At 44.3% G+C, this 18,137-nt stretch overlaps 1 protein-coding gene across 3 annotated transcripts in view; it reads right to left on the bottom strand.

Annotated features, from left to right (window-relative positions):
- Positions 1-18,137, bottom strand: part of iqsec3a (IQ motif and Sec7 domain ArfGEF 3a) — a 137,242-nt gene that overhangs the window by 74,164 nt on the left and 44,941 nt on the right. For all 3 annotated transcript variants that reach the window (XM_036149021.1, XM_036149022.1, XM_036149020.1), the window contains one exon: positions 4,472-5,766. In XM_036149021.1, coding sequence (XP_036004914.1) covers positions 4,472-5,760 — 1,289 coding nt within the window. In that variant the 5' untranslated portion in view covers positions 5,761-5,766. The remainder of the gene's footprint in view (positions 1-4,471; positions 5,767-18,137) is intronic.

Raw genomic sequence — 18,137 nt, 5'->3', positions numbered from 1 at the left:
AACATTTGTAAAAATAAATTGGTCAAAACAAAAAGAGAAAAATAGGAAAGCCAGCTCTCGGTGGTCTCATGGTCCGATTAGGTCTCAAATGTAAAAAGTTATAAATTGGGATTGCTACTATCTCTACTAAATCTCTTAATTCAAGTTGCAAAATGTATATAGCTCGATGATGTACAGAACAATATAGATTGTTTTTCTGATGTTTTTTTTATTTACTCCATTTTACCAACAACTACTGTAACTAATTTGAGCTTAAAGGTGTAGTGGACAATTATTCCGGAAATGTAGGTAGAATATTGGCCAAGTCACTTTGAAAAACTGCGCGCATGTGCCAGACCATCTTACCTGCTCTTCCGCTCTTCAGGGGGATCGAGTGAAAGAATCTCGCAAATACAATCTGGTCTTATTTCTTTCTTCTGAGGCCTTCCTCTTCTCCTCATACACTTGTAAGAGAATTAGCTTTTTGCGACTTTCAGCCATTTTCAAAGTATACAGTGAGAGCAGCGGAGCTACAATGAACAGCTAACTGGATACATAAACACTAGAAGTGTGCATCCACAGAGGAAACAAGGACGGAACGTGCACACACATCGGGTTACCACAGCAAACCCCTGCTTATAACTAAAGCAGCTTATGTTTCCCAACTTAACTATTAACCACATAATTGTTTTTTTTAAGGATTACTTTATTTCTCCACAATTATCCCCCATATCATAAAGAGTAAAAATGTAACCACAACTCTAGCCAGCTGTCTAGTTTTAAAAAACAGAAAATTAAGAGTGAATTTGCATTTACAGGGCTTTTTTATGCAGCCTTTGGAATTGAGCACCTATTAAAATAAACAAAATAGGTAAAACAGCTCAGTTTATATATTTTTTTAACCTTCAGTTAAAAATGAAACAAGTGCAAACAAAAAATTTCTTGGACTAATGTGCCGCTGATATGGGTGAATGTATGTCGAAACGTCTGATCTGCATTTGTTTTCAGCAAATCCATTGAAGTAATGAATCAGACTTTGGGATTTGAATCAAGCTGGAGGCAGCTCTCAGTAAGGACATGCCATCTTACTATTTATTTATTTATTTATTTATTTATTTATTTATTTATCTACACTGCTGAGGCATTAAACATGGTATAAAACATTTCAATTTGTATTATCCAAAAAACTGTGACCAGCTGCTTTAGGGCTGATATTCTGTGATACAAATACCTGTGTTTGTGTTGGGGATTGGAACTTCTTATTTGTTACTAATATTTTTACCTATAAACGTCCTCTCAAAACAGCTGCTTGACATCAACCAGGCCAGATTTGTTGCCAAAAGCAGTTTGCAAAGATGTGTCCATCCACTCTGTCTAATATGGTCTTGATGGTTTTAACATTACAGAATTCATACAGATGCAATGAAGGGACAGTGTGCGGCTAATTTGGCTTTTATTTAGCAAAAATCAAATATTGCTTTTATAAATACATATTCTGACAAAGTCAGAATTAGTAGTTTATAAATACATAGCTGTCGGTGCACCCACTGGGAGGTGCAATGTTACATCGCAAATTTCTGATTTCAGTAGCCGAAAGGGGCCAAACCTTTCAGCCATACGTGTTTTCCTGATCTGTCTTCTCTATAAGAAGACACGCTGTCATGGAGGAGGAGTACAAACAAGCAACCATCTAATGCTGCGCTAAATTTGAAAGTCCCCAGTGTGAAAAGCGTGCACACTGCGGGCTTTGTGCTTTGCTTTGCCGTAAACTAGCCAGTCACACTCTAAAAACTCCAAACTTTTTCCAGTCAATGAGTGTACCATGCCTGACCGCTACCAGATCATTATAACATCAAGTTTTACTGAGATGCTGTTAGCGAGAAAACACAACTTAAAGTTAGCCATCTTTAGCATCAGTTTAAATTTGAGTTGGAGAAAGAACACAGAGGTAAGATGTTTTGAAAAGGAAACTATTTTCTGCAACATGCAAAGACAAGGCTCTGATTCATTTAGGTTGTAAGAGACCAAGACATGAACCATATAACATTATGGCTGAAAAGAACACAAAACATGAACAGTTTAATCTTTTTGAGGCTTCATAACTTCATAACATCTTTTTGTTATGAAGTTATGAAGAATATTGGATTTGGAGAAAGTAAGAATCTTAGAAAGGATCTACAATGCCTGCAGTACAGATTTCCAAAGTGACTCCTGATGACTTAGTTTTACACAAGAAATTATTTTGTGTGGGCTTTAAACCTCAATTCAATAAATGTATTATCACTAAAAATCTTCTAGAAGTAGAATGTAGTTGATACAAACCACGTTGTTTTTCCTTCGTGTGCCTATTTTTTTTTTTTTTTTTGCTTTCATCAAGATTTTATAGAAAATGAGACTGCAGAATAATGTGGCCCATGGATTCTTTGAACTTTACAATCTTGAGCCCCATACATTCGGTAAAACACACAGACTGTTATTATATTCATTTTGGGTATGCTAACCAAGCTAGTTCTAAAAGATCCAAATACAGTTTAAAATTGTTTCTTCTACTGCAATTCCTAAAGAGATATCAGAAGCCTTTTTTCCACTGAAAATCCTGGGATTTCTTTTCCACATTTAGCCTTTTATGGTGTTCGAGAGCACACTTTAGGGAGGTGTAACACTAAAACAGATAAAGTTGAGGTCCAGCAGAATACAATTAGCATCTTATTTAGATTACAACCTTTGTGGCCCAGTGGCACCCATTCCAGGTTCAAGCTATCATTTATTAGGGTTTTTGTGGAGCTGTCAAGTAAAAGAGACCTGGGAAAAAATGTATAACAAATGTTTGAAAAATACCAAGCCTTGCATTTATCACCTTGACAATACTAGTAATATATTTTTTCTTATCTTGTATCTTAGGAGGCTTCTTGTCTGAACTTGGGATCTATTTTCTGGCACTATCAGTACAGTCATTTTTAAACAGTATGTGGTGTTCAGGAATTTAACTTTTACATCAGTAGCAGCAGTGACTATGGCACATCAGACTGGTATACCTAGTGCCTCCAACCCCCCACAATAATATTATGCCCATCTTGTCCTACAAAAACCTGGTGCTCAAACTTCTTTCCCTTTTTTCCTATATATCGAACTCCCTACACTCCTCTGTCTCAATAATTGCCCCCATTCACATCTAGTAGAGTTTGTTGGCTTTTTCTGTACAATAGGGATCAGTGAGGAAAAGCTCTTTTTCTGTCCGAGGGGCCTTATTAAAGTTCAGGTACACATAGACGAGGAGTGGAGTAACTGATTGTTCCATAAATCTCTCTGTTCACACAGTGTTGAATCAATAAATCTGCTGTCATCTTTCCTTTAACTCTTTCTGTTCAGCTCACAGGAATTAAGTGGAAAAGCTTAACAGAGTAGACATAGCTCAAGAAAATAAAATGAAATCCCCGTGTAAAAAGCGGCAAAGGTATTCACACCCTGTTTTTTTTTACACTTTGTCATGATATGGTCACAAACTTCAATGTATTATATTTGGAGTCTATGTGTGTCAACAGAATGAAATTGGATATATTCTACAGAGAAAGGAAAATGCTACATGGTTTTATTCTTTTCAAATGAAAATATGAGAAGTAAACAATGCATTTGTTTTTTGGCTCATTTTAGTCTTATAGACCTAAATATATAACTTGCATGCACTCTTGTTAAAAGTCACTTAATTAGTATCCTTCGGATTGTCATTTAATCTCGGTATAAATTAATGTGTTCCGAGGTTTGCTGGAGAATATTATTACTGCAACATTAAATTGGGACTGGTTTTGTGTTTTGATTTATTTGTGAACAGGTTTCCACAATCAGCTCCATCATTCATTTCAAGATTCCTTGTGGTTTTGCTGTGCAACAACAGGTTTGGTTTGGCTAGAAATAACTACTAATAAGTTCCAAAGGCAATTATTAAAGTCATTTAGAGCAAAGCTACAAATTCAGGACACTACCTGATTTTCAGGAAATAATAGCAGAAAGGTTGACAGTCTCTATTTATTAATTCCTAACTGGTGAGGTGTGATATTATAGAACAATAGCTAAAGTAGTGAATTCATGCAAGGGTGTTCTCAAACAATGCCGCAGTTACAGAACTACTGGAACTGCAGTGAGATGTGGTTCTCCAGAGATGGGTTATTTCTGCTTTTTCGCTCATTTCACGGTTATCCAACACTTTGTACTAGTCTAGCATACAAATTCCCTTTAAAATGCAATGAAGTTTGCATCTTGGAAAGTTCAAGGGCTATTGTGCAAGGTAATGCATTACATATTTGCTCATTACACCTTAATATCAAAGAGAAGCATTTTTAATAACCACTGTAAACCTTAAGTAAGCCATGATCTACCATATTCTATTATTCTAACACATCTTTCCTATTTTTATCTGTAATTGTACGTTCTATTGCAGCTTACAGTCATCCTGAAAGTCTTATGAGAATAATTAATAACAACACTCATCACTCACAGATTGAAGAGGTTGAGGCCGATCCGGTACAGGCGTTTCCGCATGACGTCGGTGGACAGCGTGGGGGATTTGCAGCTGGCGGGGTTCTCACAGTGGTAGCGTGGAAGGCTGAGGATCATGGCCTGCAGCGCCTCTTTGGAGGAGGCCTCAGATGTCGAGCGCACCTCGGTGGACGTGCTGCTGCTGCTCATCTGCTCCGAGCTGTTGTCCGCCGTCTCTGAGCCACATCTCTTGACATCGAGAGGCTCCACCACAGGAGAGCTCCTCAGCAGCATAGGCTCCTGCGGTGGAGGGACGTGAGTGGGCTCTATGGGTGGAGGTGGCGGCGGCGGCGGTGCCACCTCCTCTATGCTTTGAATGGCAGACATCTTGTCTAGAGGGGTAAGGGGAGGTTGCATCTCCTCATTAAGCTCCTCTTCGCTGGGGGGAGGGGCAGGAAATTCAACGTCTTGCTCACTTTCTTCGATTTCTGTCTCCGTAGGGGGTGGCGGGGGCTCTTGAGGTGGAGGTGGGGCATCCATCGGTTCTGTGGGCGCCTCTGGAGGTGGGGGTTCCTCTGACGGTCGATCTGTGACAGGAGCTGCCGTGGGGCTTGTCGTTGAGGAAGCGGTTGTTACAGTGGCGGAGGACCCCTGCTGTTGAATGCAGCTGCCCAGCGTGACTGAAGTCGAGGATTCCATAACTGAGGACGAAACTCTGAAGTTTTGGCTGTCGATCTGCACTGTTACGTCCCGAAACGCCATCATCAGCTTGCTGGCGCTCCTCGACAGCTCGCTTGGGTCAATTGGACCTTGATGAACTGCTGCTTGCCCCACACCACCCCCTTCGCCACCTCCCACCACACCCGAAGCAGCGGCGGCCGCTGCTGCTGCGTTGAAGGAGTCGGCGGTGAACTGATAGGCGCCGCCTTCTTGCAGAGAACACATGGTCTTCAGGCTCCAGTTGCTGAGCGCATCATCGATAGACTTGGCAAGCGATTGGACCTGCTCCGTGAACGAGTCCTCCAGGTCGGTCAAGGTGCTTCCGACCGAGGCGGGGAGGGACGGCGAGCGCACCAACGGGATGCCTGCCAAGTTGCAGCCTTCTGCCAGGGCCCGTTCAGCAGAGAAGCCCTCCGTGTTTTGCACGCGCACCTTGCGCAGGGAGATGCGTCGGGGCAGGCGACTCTCCAGCAGAGAGTTGCGGATTTTCTCAAAGTTTTTGCTGAGCTGGTACTGGCGGAAGGCGGTCTGGATCTTGCAGGCAGCACGCCGAGAGATGAGGTGGCCGCCGTATTTGTGTTCTAACATTTCGATCTGGTAAAGACAGAGAAACACAGATGAGGACATGCTTAATTGCTTTGCGTCTTGGACGTCACAAGGAACACACAGACAATCTGTTTTCATTGCTTTATGGCAAAGTTTCACACCTAGAAGAAGAATGTTAAGAACAAAGACACACACGTTACAAAAATTACGTGAAAAGTACCATTTAGTAAAAAATTATTTTTCCAATAAAAATGACATGTGAGAACTAAAACTGTATGCAAATGGTGGTGCAAAGATAATCGAATGGACATTAAAATATATAACAATGTATAATGTAAAAAGAGGAGCATGGTTGGAAAATGCATAGCAAAATTGAAGATTAAAGAAAGAATATAAGTGTTCTTATATTCTTTCCAACAATTACTGGTTTGTTTGTTAAGATGGCATTTTAATACAGCACTTAAAAAAAGAAGTCATTACTATTTCACAACATTTGGTCACATTAAACCACAATATTGAATTTTATGAGGATTTTATGAGATAACCCAATGTAAAGTAGCACAGAATTTTGAGGTGAAAGGGAAATGATACATGCATTTCCAATTAATTTCACAAACAATAATCAGATTGTGGTCTTAGCAGCAAGCTTCCCTGGCCCATTCAGTAGATAGGAAGATGGATGGGGCCAAATGAAGAAGATTCTGTAAATAATTTGAGACTGGGGTGTGTGTGTGTGTGGGGGGGGGTCACCTTTTGTCAGGACAACAGCCCTAAACATACAGCCAGAGCTCTAAAGGAATTGTTTGGATCAAAGTATATTCATGAGTGGCCCAGACCTAAATACAGTTGGGGAAAAACTTAAAAATTTATAATTATAGCTTCTATCCATTAAATTTGATTCAGTTATACATTTTTTGTTAAAAAAACAATAGGCAGAAATGTGAATCTGCAGATGTGCAAAGCTGTTTTAGTGTAGCAAAAAGTGTTTTTATAGAGTATCGACTCAAGGTGGCTGAAAAAATGCCCACCTCTTATTTCTCTACCTAACATTACAATTTTACATGCCATTGTGGTTATAAAATAATTTTAAAGCACAAGAGGTTCAATGCAGTGTAACGTGACAAAATGTTAAAAGTTCAAAACGGTATAGGCTAATTTTTGCAAGGCAAAATCTAAGGCTGATTTACCAGCATACTGTATTTTAAACACATATTTATGGAAGCTATTTCTACAGAAATCTCTTCTGCCCTTACACAATTTCAATGTTTTTGAAACTGATCGACTCATTAACTGAGCCTGTATTAAATGACTCAAATACTGTGGGATATGGAAAGAGATGTAAAACTGCCTTTCTCGTCTAGCAGCTGCTCAAACACTAGATGAAACCTATTTAAATTTCCAAGAACAATTAGGGTGTCAGCATCTTTTGAAGTGTCCAGAAATGAGTGCTTATCTTCCCCATTCACTGCGAGATCCTTTTCATTCACTCTAAAATGAAAATAATTCCTTGTTCTGTTCCAACTCCTTCAATGACAAGAGTGCAGAGGAGATTTCAGCCTTGAATGTTTTGAATTAAAAGTTGACAAAAAAAAAACACTCAGTATTCCTCACTGGAAATCTCTATTTACAGAAAAGTGGGAGTTAACAAACTAGAAATCAACACTGTTGTTTTTTTTTTACTTCTTATAAGGATTTACCCTTGCCTTTTGTATCGCAATGATGTGTATACATGGGGACTGGTTTGGAGCACATAAACCAACCCTAATGTCAACTCAGATTAAATTGAGTAACCAAAAATGGCCGAATTCTGACTTTAATCTTGTTTCACTTAGTTGCAGGACAAAGTCACTGCACCAGCTCGTGCAGACTTCTATTAAAAAGCACATAGAGACTATAATAGCCCCAGGGTTTGCAATTTGTCCTAAGTGGCTGGCTCAACAAGATGCGGCTTCTGCCGTTGTCACTGGAAGAACAAAAATCACGCGCAAAGCTCTTTAGAAAAGTAAATGACACTGAAAATCCATTTTATCTAGCACATTTACATTTCTCTGCAGAGGCTGTGCGAGCAAAGTGAAACGTACAGAGAATATTAAGGTAGTTTCTGAATAGGACACAGGCTCTACGGTATCTGCAGTAGCTGTCAGCTCTGGTCAAACCCAGTCTGAATATTCACAACTTTTAAAACTGAAACTGTTATGCATTAAGTGCACTTTATCTTTTTAACTGCATTCTCCAGTAGGCGATTTCTAAAATGTGCATGGCCATAATATTAAAGGCCTTAGTGTTTGTCAGGACTCAGACAGCAGGGCTGTGCAGCTCCCGGCCAGTCCTGCTATTTTCCCTTCACAGGTGTTCGTGGTTGACTGGTGGGCGGAGACGCACACCTGCGACTCATCCAGCAGCACTCGACTGACTACAAGAACAGCGTTCGAACAGCGAGAGGACGCCAGAGTGTTTTCGTTGCGGTATGCTTCAGCAGCCACGACCTCTCGCCAGTTCTTCCCTCGATGCTAAAGCTTTGTCTCTGTGTTTCCCTAAAGGTTACCTTCTCGAGCTCCAAGATCCCCTTCGTGACTCATCTGTTCCCTCGACCTCCTCCCGAGTCGAGCCCGGATCCAAGGCTCACTCCTACGACCTCCGGTTCCCCTCGCTGTTCAGGATCCCGGTGCCACGGTGCTGCTCGGACCTCCTCGCCCCGCTCAACGGCAACCCGAACACCTGCCATCAACATCAAGCTGAGTCCTTACACACACAACCCTCCCGGCCGCGTACTCTCGCACCTTGTGGTAAGCTTACGCTCTGTAGTTATCTCTGTTAGCCTATGCTAGCACTAACCACTTACCTTACTCCTAGAACGATCCGGTTCCCCGTTCCCGAGCCTGCCCGAGCCGTCACCTCGTTCCCCAGACCGTCCCACTGTCTCTGAGTTATCCTCCCGTCCGCAGACTGGTTCTGCTGTCTGAACCTCTCGAGTGAATAAAATTCTTAACTTATACCTGTGTAACCGAGTGTGATTCTGCATGTGGGCCCGACACCTTAAACCTAACATGACAGAAGAACACTCTGGCCACCAGTTCGACCCAGCAGACACACTCGGTGGGACCGTAGCGGCCCAGCAGGATCAAATTAGGGGGCTGGAATCCACCGTTCTGGGCCTGCAAGGCCAGTTGCAGAGTTTAGCCGGCCAGATTAGCCAGCTTACCGCTATGCTAAGCGCTAACCAGCAGCCTCCTGTTCCGGCTTCGCCCGGCCCCGCCCCTGAGCCTGTCGTCCCTCCTGCAACGTCATCACCCGGTACAGAAACCTCCTCCCCTTCTCCGGAGAAATTCTCCGGAGACAGCGGAGATTGTGGAGGATTTTTGTTTCAATGCACTTTAGTTTTTAACCGATCCCCGCGTTTATTTGCCCAAGACGAGGCTAAGATCACTTTTATTTTACGGTTACTTACGGGTCGCGCTCTTAGATGGGCTGAGGCACGTTTCCCTGACTGCCAACAGTTTGGTGTTACTTTTGATGAGTTTTTGGCTGAGTTTAAGATGATCTTCGCCGCAGAGGCAGACCAGGTTCAGGACTCCAGGCGACTGTTGGCTCTCCGACAGCGGGGTAGACGTTTGGCTGACTTTGCCATCGAGTTCCGCACACTGGCCGCCGCGGCTGGCTGGGAGCAGCGCGCGTTGAAGACTGTGTTCTTCCAGGCATTAGACGAGTCCCTTAAGGACGAATTAAGCCGCCAAGAGGAACCAGCTACGCTCAATGAGTTTATCTCACTAGCTATCCGCCTAGACAATCGTCTCCGTTCCCGCTCAAAGAATCGCCCTCTCGGACCGCTCGCTCCTCGGCCACAGTACCACGAGCGAGACCCCCCTAGACCCGCTGATCCTCCGCTGCCGCCACCCGAACCCATGCAGTTGGGCCGGGTTCGGCTCACCCCTGAGGAAAGAGAGCAGCGCATGAGTTCAAGGCTGTGCTTGTATTGTGCCTCCGCTGCTCATTATGTTAGGAACTGCCCTGAACGGCCAAAAGATCAGGTCCGTCGGTAATAACGGAGGTACCGACGGACCAACCTAAGTTAACTTGTTCGTCTCCTCCGCGGCTTTGCCTAAGAGCAACCATTGTTTCTCCTCGAGCTACCCTTTCGTTATCCGCCCTAGTTGATTCAGGGTGTGATTTTAATTTGATTGACAGCTCTTTCGCCCGACGGGCGGGGCTGAAGATTTTTCCTCTCGATTCGCCACTTCATGTTTCGGCCTTAGATGGAGGAGATCTCCCGAGTATTTCCTACAGAACCCAGCCGTTTGAGTTAGTTATTTCTGGTAATCACAGAGAACGGCTTTCCTTTTTTGTTTTTCCCGTAAAACACGCCCCGTTGGTTCTCGGCGTCCCCTGGCTACAACAGCACAATCCCCACATTAACTGGGTGGACCACCGGGTGGAGTCCTGGTCGTCTAACTGCCATGCAGTCTGTTTACAGTCTGCGGTCCCTTCTTGTCAGGCCCCGCCGCAGCCGCCCCTTCAGGCAGATCCTGAGTCCCTAAGATCGGTGCCTGAGTGCTATCACGACCTCAGGCAGGTTTTCAGTAAATCACAAGCCTGCTCCTTGCCCCCGCATAGGCCCTACGATTGCGCTATAGATCTCCTGCCGGGTGCCCCGCTGCCGGCCAGCCGTCTCTATAATATTTCTCAGGCGGAGCGTCAGGCTCTAGAAAAGTATATTAAGGAGTCCCTGGCTGCCGGGCTTATCCAGACCTCTTCCTCGCCGTTAGGGGCAGGATTCTTTTTTGTTTCTAAGAAGGACGGTTCTCTACGTCCCTGTATTGATTATCGAGGTCTTAATGCTATTACGGTGAAGAATAGGTATCCCCTTCCCCTTCTCTCCTCGGCCCTTGAACCGGTTCAGTCAGCTACAGTCTTTTCCAAATTAGATCTACGTAACGCTTACCACTTGGTGCGGGTCCGCCGGGGGGACGAGTGGAAGACAGCCTTCAAGACTCCTTTGGGTCATTTTGAGTACCGAGTCATGCCTTTCGGCCTATGCAACGCCCCTGCCGTCTTCCAAGCCCTAGTGAATGACGTCCTCCGAGATTTCCTAAATGTGTTTGTGTTCGTCTATCTAGACGACATCCTTATTTATTCTCGTAACCTCTCTGAGCATCAACAACATGTGCGCCTAGTCCTCCAACGCCTGCTTGAGAACAAGTTATTTGTTAAGGCTGAAAAGTGTGAATTTCACAAGTCCTCAGTAACCTTCCTTGGTTTAATTCTAGAAGGAGGACGAGTTCGTTCGGACCCCGAAAAGATCAAGGCAGTCCTCGAATGGCCAGTCCCCGAAACCAGGAAGCAGCTCCAACGCTTCCTGGGGTTCGCCAACTTTTACAGGCGCTTCATCCGGGGTTATAGCCAGATCGCCGCTCCCCTTCACTCCCTCACCTCAGTCAAAGTACCCTACATATGGAATCCCCAAGCTGACTCAGCGTTCGCCGATCTCAAGAAGAGATTCTCTCAGGCCCCCGTCCTTGTTCACCCCGATCCGAAGAAGCAGTTCATCGTTGAGATTGACGCCTCCGATACGGGAGTCGGAGCAGTGCTTTCCCAGAATTCAGACCCAGACCATAAGCTACATCCCTGTGCCTTTTTCTCCCGACGCCTAACCCCAGCAGAACGAAACTACGACGTCGGGGACAGAGAGCTGCTCGCCATCAAGCTCGCCCTGGAGGAGTGGCGCCACTGGCTTGAGGGGTCCGAGCAGCCCGTTCACGTCTGGACCGACCATAAGAACCTGGCCTACATTCAAACAGCGAGGAGGCTAAACCCCAGGCAGGCCCGCTGGTCCCTCTTCTTTTCTCGGTTTAACTTGTCCATCTCATACCGCCCCGGTTCCAAGAACCTGAAACCAGACGCCCTGTCTCGCCTTCACTCTCCCCCCGACTCGGAGGAGGAACCAGCCACTATCATCCCTCCATCCTGTGTTTTTGGTGCCCTCCAGTGGGAGATCCAGGATTTGATTACTCAGGCTCTGCGGACTGAACCTGACCCCGGAACCGGACCTCCTGGCCGATTGTTTGTTCCCACTTCCGTCCGTCCCCGAGTCCTACAGTGGGCCCATTCTGAGAAGTTCTCCGCGCACCCTGGCATCCACCGTACCCACACGTTCATCTCCCGTCATTTTTGGTGGCCCTCCTTATCCCGTGACGTCAAGACCTTTGTCCTCTCTTGCCCCGTATGTGCACAGAACAAGCCATCTAACCGACCGCCTGCGGGTCTCCTACAGCCCTTACCCATACCTGAGCGCCCCTGGTCCCACATAGCCCTGGACTTTGTCACCGGTCTTCCCCCGTCCCAAGGAATGACAACCATTCTCACTATAATCGACCGTTTTTCTAAAGCCTGTCACCTAATCCCACTCCGAAAGCTTCCCTCAGCACTTCAAACGGCCCAGCTCCTGGTCAGACACGTTCTCCGCCTCCACGGAATTCCGCAGGAGGTTCTGTCTGACCGTGGTCCACAGTTTGTTTCTCGTGTGTGGAGGGAGTTTGCCGTGGCCCTGGGTGCCCGGTACACTTTAACCTCCGGTTATCACCCACAGACCAACGGTCAGACAGAACGTCTGAACCAGGAGCTGGAAACCGCCCTCCGTTGTCTCACTTCTCAGAACCCAACTGACTGGAGTAAGTTCCTCCCTTGGGTCGAATATGCGCACAATAGCCATGTTTCCTCAGCCACTGGTTTATCCCCCTTTGAAGTGTCTTTAGGTTATCAGCCTCCTCTACTCCCAGAAGACAACTCACGTATCACAGTCCCCTCAGTAAAGGACCATATCGCCCGTTGTAAGCAGTATTGGAACCAGACCATCCAAGCCCTCAAGAACACTGCCGAGACCAATCGCCGATTCGCTGACCGGAGGCGCGTCCCTGCCCCCAGTTACCATCCCGGTCAGCGAGTCTGGCTTTCCACCCGAGACCTCCCCTCCCGAGCAGCCTCCAAGAAGCTGTCCCCACGTTTCACCGGCCCTTACGAGATCATCTCCATTGTCAGCCCCACAACTGTCCGTCTCCGTCTCCCATCTCACTCCCGAGTTCATCCAACGTTCCACGTCTCTCAAATCAAGCCCGTCGTCTCCAGCTCCTTGTGCCCTCCGGCCGAACCCCCTCCACCCGCCCAGGACCATCATGGGCGCCGCATCCAGCGGATCGTGACCTCCCGTCGGCGTGGTAAGGGGTTTCAATACCTCGTGGACTGGGTTGGCCGCGGTCCCGAGGATCGGACATGGCTTGCCGGCTCCTCCATCCCGGATCAGTCTCTTATCGACTCCTTCCGTTCCTCCCGTCCCTCCTCGTCATCCTCGGAATCGCCAGGTGGCGATCCTTGAGGGGGGGGTGGTGTCAGGACTCAGACAGCAGGGCTGTGCAGCTCCCGGCCAGTCCTCCTATTTTCCCTTCACAGGTGTTCGTGGTTGACTGGTGGGCGGAGACGCACACCTGCGACTCATCCAGCAGCACTCGACTGACTACAAGAACAGCGTTCGAACAGCGAGAGGACGCCAGAGTGTTTTCGTTGCGGTATGCTTCAGCAGCCACGACCTCTCGCCAGTTCTTCCCTCGATGCTAAAGCTTTGTCTCTGTGTTTCCCTAAAGGTTACCTTCTCGAGCTCCAAGATCCCCTTCGTGACTCATCTGTTCCCTCGACCTCCTCCCGAGTCGAGCCCGGATCCAAGGCTCACTCCTACGACCTCCGGTTCCCCTCGCTGTTCAGGATCCCGGTGCCACGGTGCTGCTCGGACCTCCTCGCCCCGCTCAACGGCAACCCGAACACCTGCCATCAACATCAAGCTGAGTCCTTACACACACAACCCTCCCGGCCGCGTACTCTCGCACCTTGTGGTAAGCTTACGCTCTGTAGTTATCTCTGTTAGCCTATGCTAGCACTAACCACTTACCTTACTCCTAGAACGATCCGGTTCCCCGTTCCCGAGCCTGCCCGAGCCGTCACCTCGTTCCCCAGACCGTCCCACTGTCTCTGAGTTATCCTCCCGTCCGCAGACTGGTTCTGCTGTCTGAACCTCTCGAGTGAATAAAATTCTTAACTTATACCTGTGTAACCGAGTGTGATTCTGCATGTGGGCCCGACACCTTAAACCTAACATGACAGTGTTTGGAGAAGTGTTCGTCATCTAAACCAATTCTGCGCAACATCAGCTGCAGAGGTGCCCTAGAATCCAGAGATGGACCATCGGATGTGTAGTATTTGATAGAATGTGGCAGCTGATCTTATTTACTTAGCTTAGATTTTAGTGCTGACTGGGAAGCATTTGGTTCACATTGCTTTTTTAACTCTAGGGTGTAATTTATACTCTTGGTCATTCAAACAGAATCAGGGTTATTAAGATGAGCAAAGAAAGAAAAATAAAGAAAAGAAGTAGAAGAAAGCGGATCAGATCTGCTACCATGTTAACAAGAACGATATTTGAATGACAGCTGGGTGGCGCTACAGCTCAAATTACTCTGTAGCTCTACTGACAGGTTTGGAAGTTCACTTCCATTGCGTGTCTATTCAACAATGCAGGTATTTAAAGCTAAACACAGTTGCTTGTACTACCTTCTCCTTAATTTGCTCAGCTAAGATAATTTAAGTTCATTCTGAACTTAAGTCAATTAGTGGTGTGAATGATGAGGTATTCAAAATGTTTCTATCTTGGTAAAAGTATCTCAGTGTGGCATGTTTTTAACAAAATGGGTAAAAGCTAAAACTAGTGTTAATCTTGAATAAAGAAAGTCTGCATGTTTCTGGAATTGCAGTCCCCCAACAGATAAACAAAAGCATTATTGTTATTATGATTATTATTATTATTATTATTATTATTATTATTACGTTCCGATTTACATAACAGGACTATTGGCTGTCTTCATAATCCCAAGAAGTATCTAAATTATGCAATTTTATAATTTACATAATTATCCATCTGGATGTAAGCATAATGAATATTGTAGGAGAGATTAATAAAGTTGTGTAAAAGACAAAAACTACAAATAATGATTCTTCTAACAATTCCTATTTTTCAAATATCACAGTTCCAATTCTTTTCCTGTGGACAAACTGACATCCTAGTAGAATTGACTTGATTTTTTATTTGTTTTAGTTTTATAGCAGCTTTTATTCTGAAGTCTGTTTTTCTTTGCCATGTTGAAAAATGCTTAAGCACTCACGCTGTGCAGACGGCACAAGTGCACCGCTGCTACCGAACCGAAGCAACTGTAACTCAAAATGTTCTCAGTAAAATGACATAATCTAATGTGACGCTACGCAGATGCTTCGTTCAGCTTGGCACGCTGGACGTTTGAATCTAAACGTGAAACTTGTGGCATCATTTATTTTTGGAATTTGGCCAAGTGAAGTCAACAGTTAAAGCGGTTAATCCTGTACGGTTACATAAGGACACCTAATTCCACACCACTAATCTAAATGTACATGCACACTAGTAAGAATTAAATTGCAGAACAAGGTGAATAGAAATAACAGGACTCTGTGTTCTGGTGTTTAAATGAGAAGGGGCTGCGGTGGACTGGTGTAAGGCCTTCACCATCCATCTGAAAATGTCTAATTATAACTCCTCTCTCCTGTTCCTTGACCTTTCATGGGGTCAACAGGATGAACTCTATCCTGGGCGTACAGGCTCCTTTTCCTACCTCCTTTACTGGCTGCGCAATTCAGACAGCACTTATGGCCACCGCTGACGCACTTCCTTGGCCACAAGAGGCCACATCCTTGCATGTGTTTATTTTACAAAAGGCTTTCAGGAGCATGGCATATTTCCTGAGTGGAAATACTAAAAACATATATGCTTTTGGTTGTAGCATTGCTTTGGATGAGGACAAAAAAAAAAAAGAATCTGCTGAAACAATTTTGGCTCTGGGGTAAGTCGCTCCCATGCCAATTCGCACCCTAATGTCGTGGCTACACTTCAATATCACACCTGTAAAAAGCTGGTAAAACTGCAAGCATACAGAGTGGCCGAAACCCGCCAGGTCTCTGTTCTTCTTTTTTCTGTACGATATAGGATCAGCACTGCAGCTGTTAACCGTTTAAAACTTTCACTGCTTCAAAAGTTGCAGGACTAATTATGAGCTATTTCCTGATTCTGCTATGTGGGCTAATTTAGCCATAGAGCAAATGTTTTCAGAAAATTTAAATAGACAAAATCATTTGTTATGGTTATTGATCTTAGGCATTTAACAACCTTACTGTTGGCCATTAGAATGCCAATGCCATGTGTTAAATTGGTAAGTCAGGAAAAAAAATCAATATATGAAACATATATTATTGTTTTTTTAATAATTGGCAAATCAGCTGCGAAAATTTATCTGCGGCCCATCCAGGAAAGGGTCACGATCACGTGCATTACAAAAATACATGGCAATAATCTACTTTTCCAATAACAAAATTATGAAAATGTTGACTCCTGAGTCTAGTCCCCGAGAACTTGCTTTCCTTCTCCAACACACCTGAATGCCATGGCTACATTTCCTCATCAGCATGCCACCCAGCTCTGCAGCAGCCTGGTAATGAGCCATTCATTTGATTCAGGTGTTTTGGAGAAGAGTTGCATAATCACAGGATAGTAGCACTCAACGACCGGACTTGGGAGCTCCTGATTTAGAGGAATATAATTTACATTCACTTTTTTCCCAGCCTTTTAGAAAAAACAACAACTTATTTTTCAACCAAATGCACAACTGAGTCCGTAAGTCTCCTCTTTTGCTCTTATTCCAGTTTCTTATAACAACTCATTTTGGCTGTAAAATTATTTGATTACGAACAATTACTCTGATTTTTATTAAAAAAAAAATCTTAATTTCAAGCACACAGGTTCTGTATCCGTTAGAATTACAAATACTACCTCAAATGTCTGCTAAACTTTTATTATTAATTTATTGACGCATGTCACTGGAAACAAAAAAAAAATAATCTTCAGAAAAAAAGCAGAGAAAGTAAAGGTCATAGAAGCAAATGGACAGATGAAAAGAGCACAAGACACATGAAAGCAAGAGTGTCAAACAGAAGGTCACGTACACAAAGAGAGGTTGTGAGACAAATGACCGTATAAAGATTGGCACTGTTAAAATTCACCCTATTAGCCCCCTGTCAGCTCTACTTGTGATTATTTCGCTAAGCTGTGATGGGGAGAAAGATTATTTTGGTGGCGCAGTGGTTTGAGAGAATGGCACTGGCAGAGCTCTGTTCCTCCGTTGTCTCTAAATCAATCTTGACAGGCAGATCAGCGCCACAGTGACCCCATGTTCCCCTCTGAATGCGTAACGAAAAGGTGTTAAACAATTTAGTGGCAATAACATTAGCATGCAAGCTAGGTTTGCATTTACACTTTTACAAAGTTGAAGGCTTGAATGAGGACAAACAGTTACATTTCGATTACATAACTACTTGTTTTGAAATCTAAATAGCTAAAGTCAAGTACGCTAGTGTGTAAGCCTGGACTTAAGTGAACAACCATCATATTCAGAGCGTTAATGGAGTGAAATGAATGGCAAAGTATGAAATGTTTTGAGTGGCTGAGGACAGGCAGATATAGTGTTGGAGTGATTATTTCTTATGCATTTTGTCACAAAAGGCTATTCCTGAAAAATCCTCGTTATCGAAAGATATCCCAGAATAGTAGTAAGAAAAAATTATAATTCTTTGAGGTTCTGAAAGAAACTTTAAAAATCTCAACTCAATGAAAGTAATCAGCAGAAACGCCTCCATCACTATGAAAAATAAATTGGTACGAATGAATCAAATGTGCAATAAAGCTCATAAGTGTGTTTTCAGAAACATCTGTTGCCGAGATTTGTGTTTTAGTGTTAAATCTTGACTTTTTCTGGACTGTTTTTTTTTTATCTTAAAGCTGCTGTCACCTCATTTCTTATCTTGCTGCGCATGCTGGCACATTGAGAAGCCTGTGTGTAAAATAAGAAAATGTTGGGAACACCAAGTCCTGTCAAGTCTTTAGAATATGTGCATTGATTTTAATGTGCTTCTATCATGAATAGTGCACGTGTATCGGGTTGAAAAGTGTAGAATTCATTTCAGTCTGTGGTGCCAGGAAAGGACTCATTACCGTGATGTTAATTATTTATACATCCTTTGAGCAGCTGGGAATATAATAAGGGCCTATAAGTGCTCCATTGTGGTCAGGTAATCAAAAAGGAGCTCGATGCTGCCAGTTTTGCATTTTCTTTTGGCATGTCAAGGTAAATTCATCTTCATCAGTGCAGACATGGATGGAATGAGATTAAATAATATTATTGGGTTATTGCCACATTATTTTAAGAAGCAGGACGATGATTCCAGCTTGGAGGGTTTTAAAATCGCATGGTGATTCTTACACTCAAACTACAAAACATGCTTGACTTTATTACATCTCAGCA

Source organism: Fundulus heteroclitus, chromosome 17 (genome assembly GCF_011125445.2).
Source record: "Fundulus heteroclitus isolate FHET01 chromosome 17, MU-UCD_Fhet_4.1, whole genome shotgun sequence".
NCBI classification, from domain to species: Eukaryota; Metazoa; Chordata; class Actinopteri; order Cyprinodontiformes; family Fundulidae; genus Fundulus; species Fundulus heteroclitus.
The sequence above is the reverse complement of the archived record's forward strand: the minus strand, read 5'-3'. Positions and strand labels throughout refer to the sequence as shown.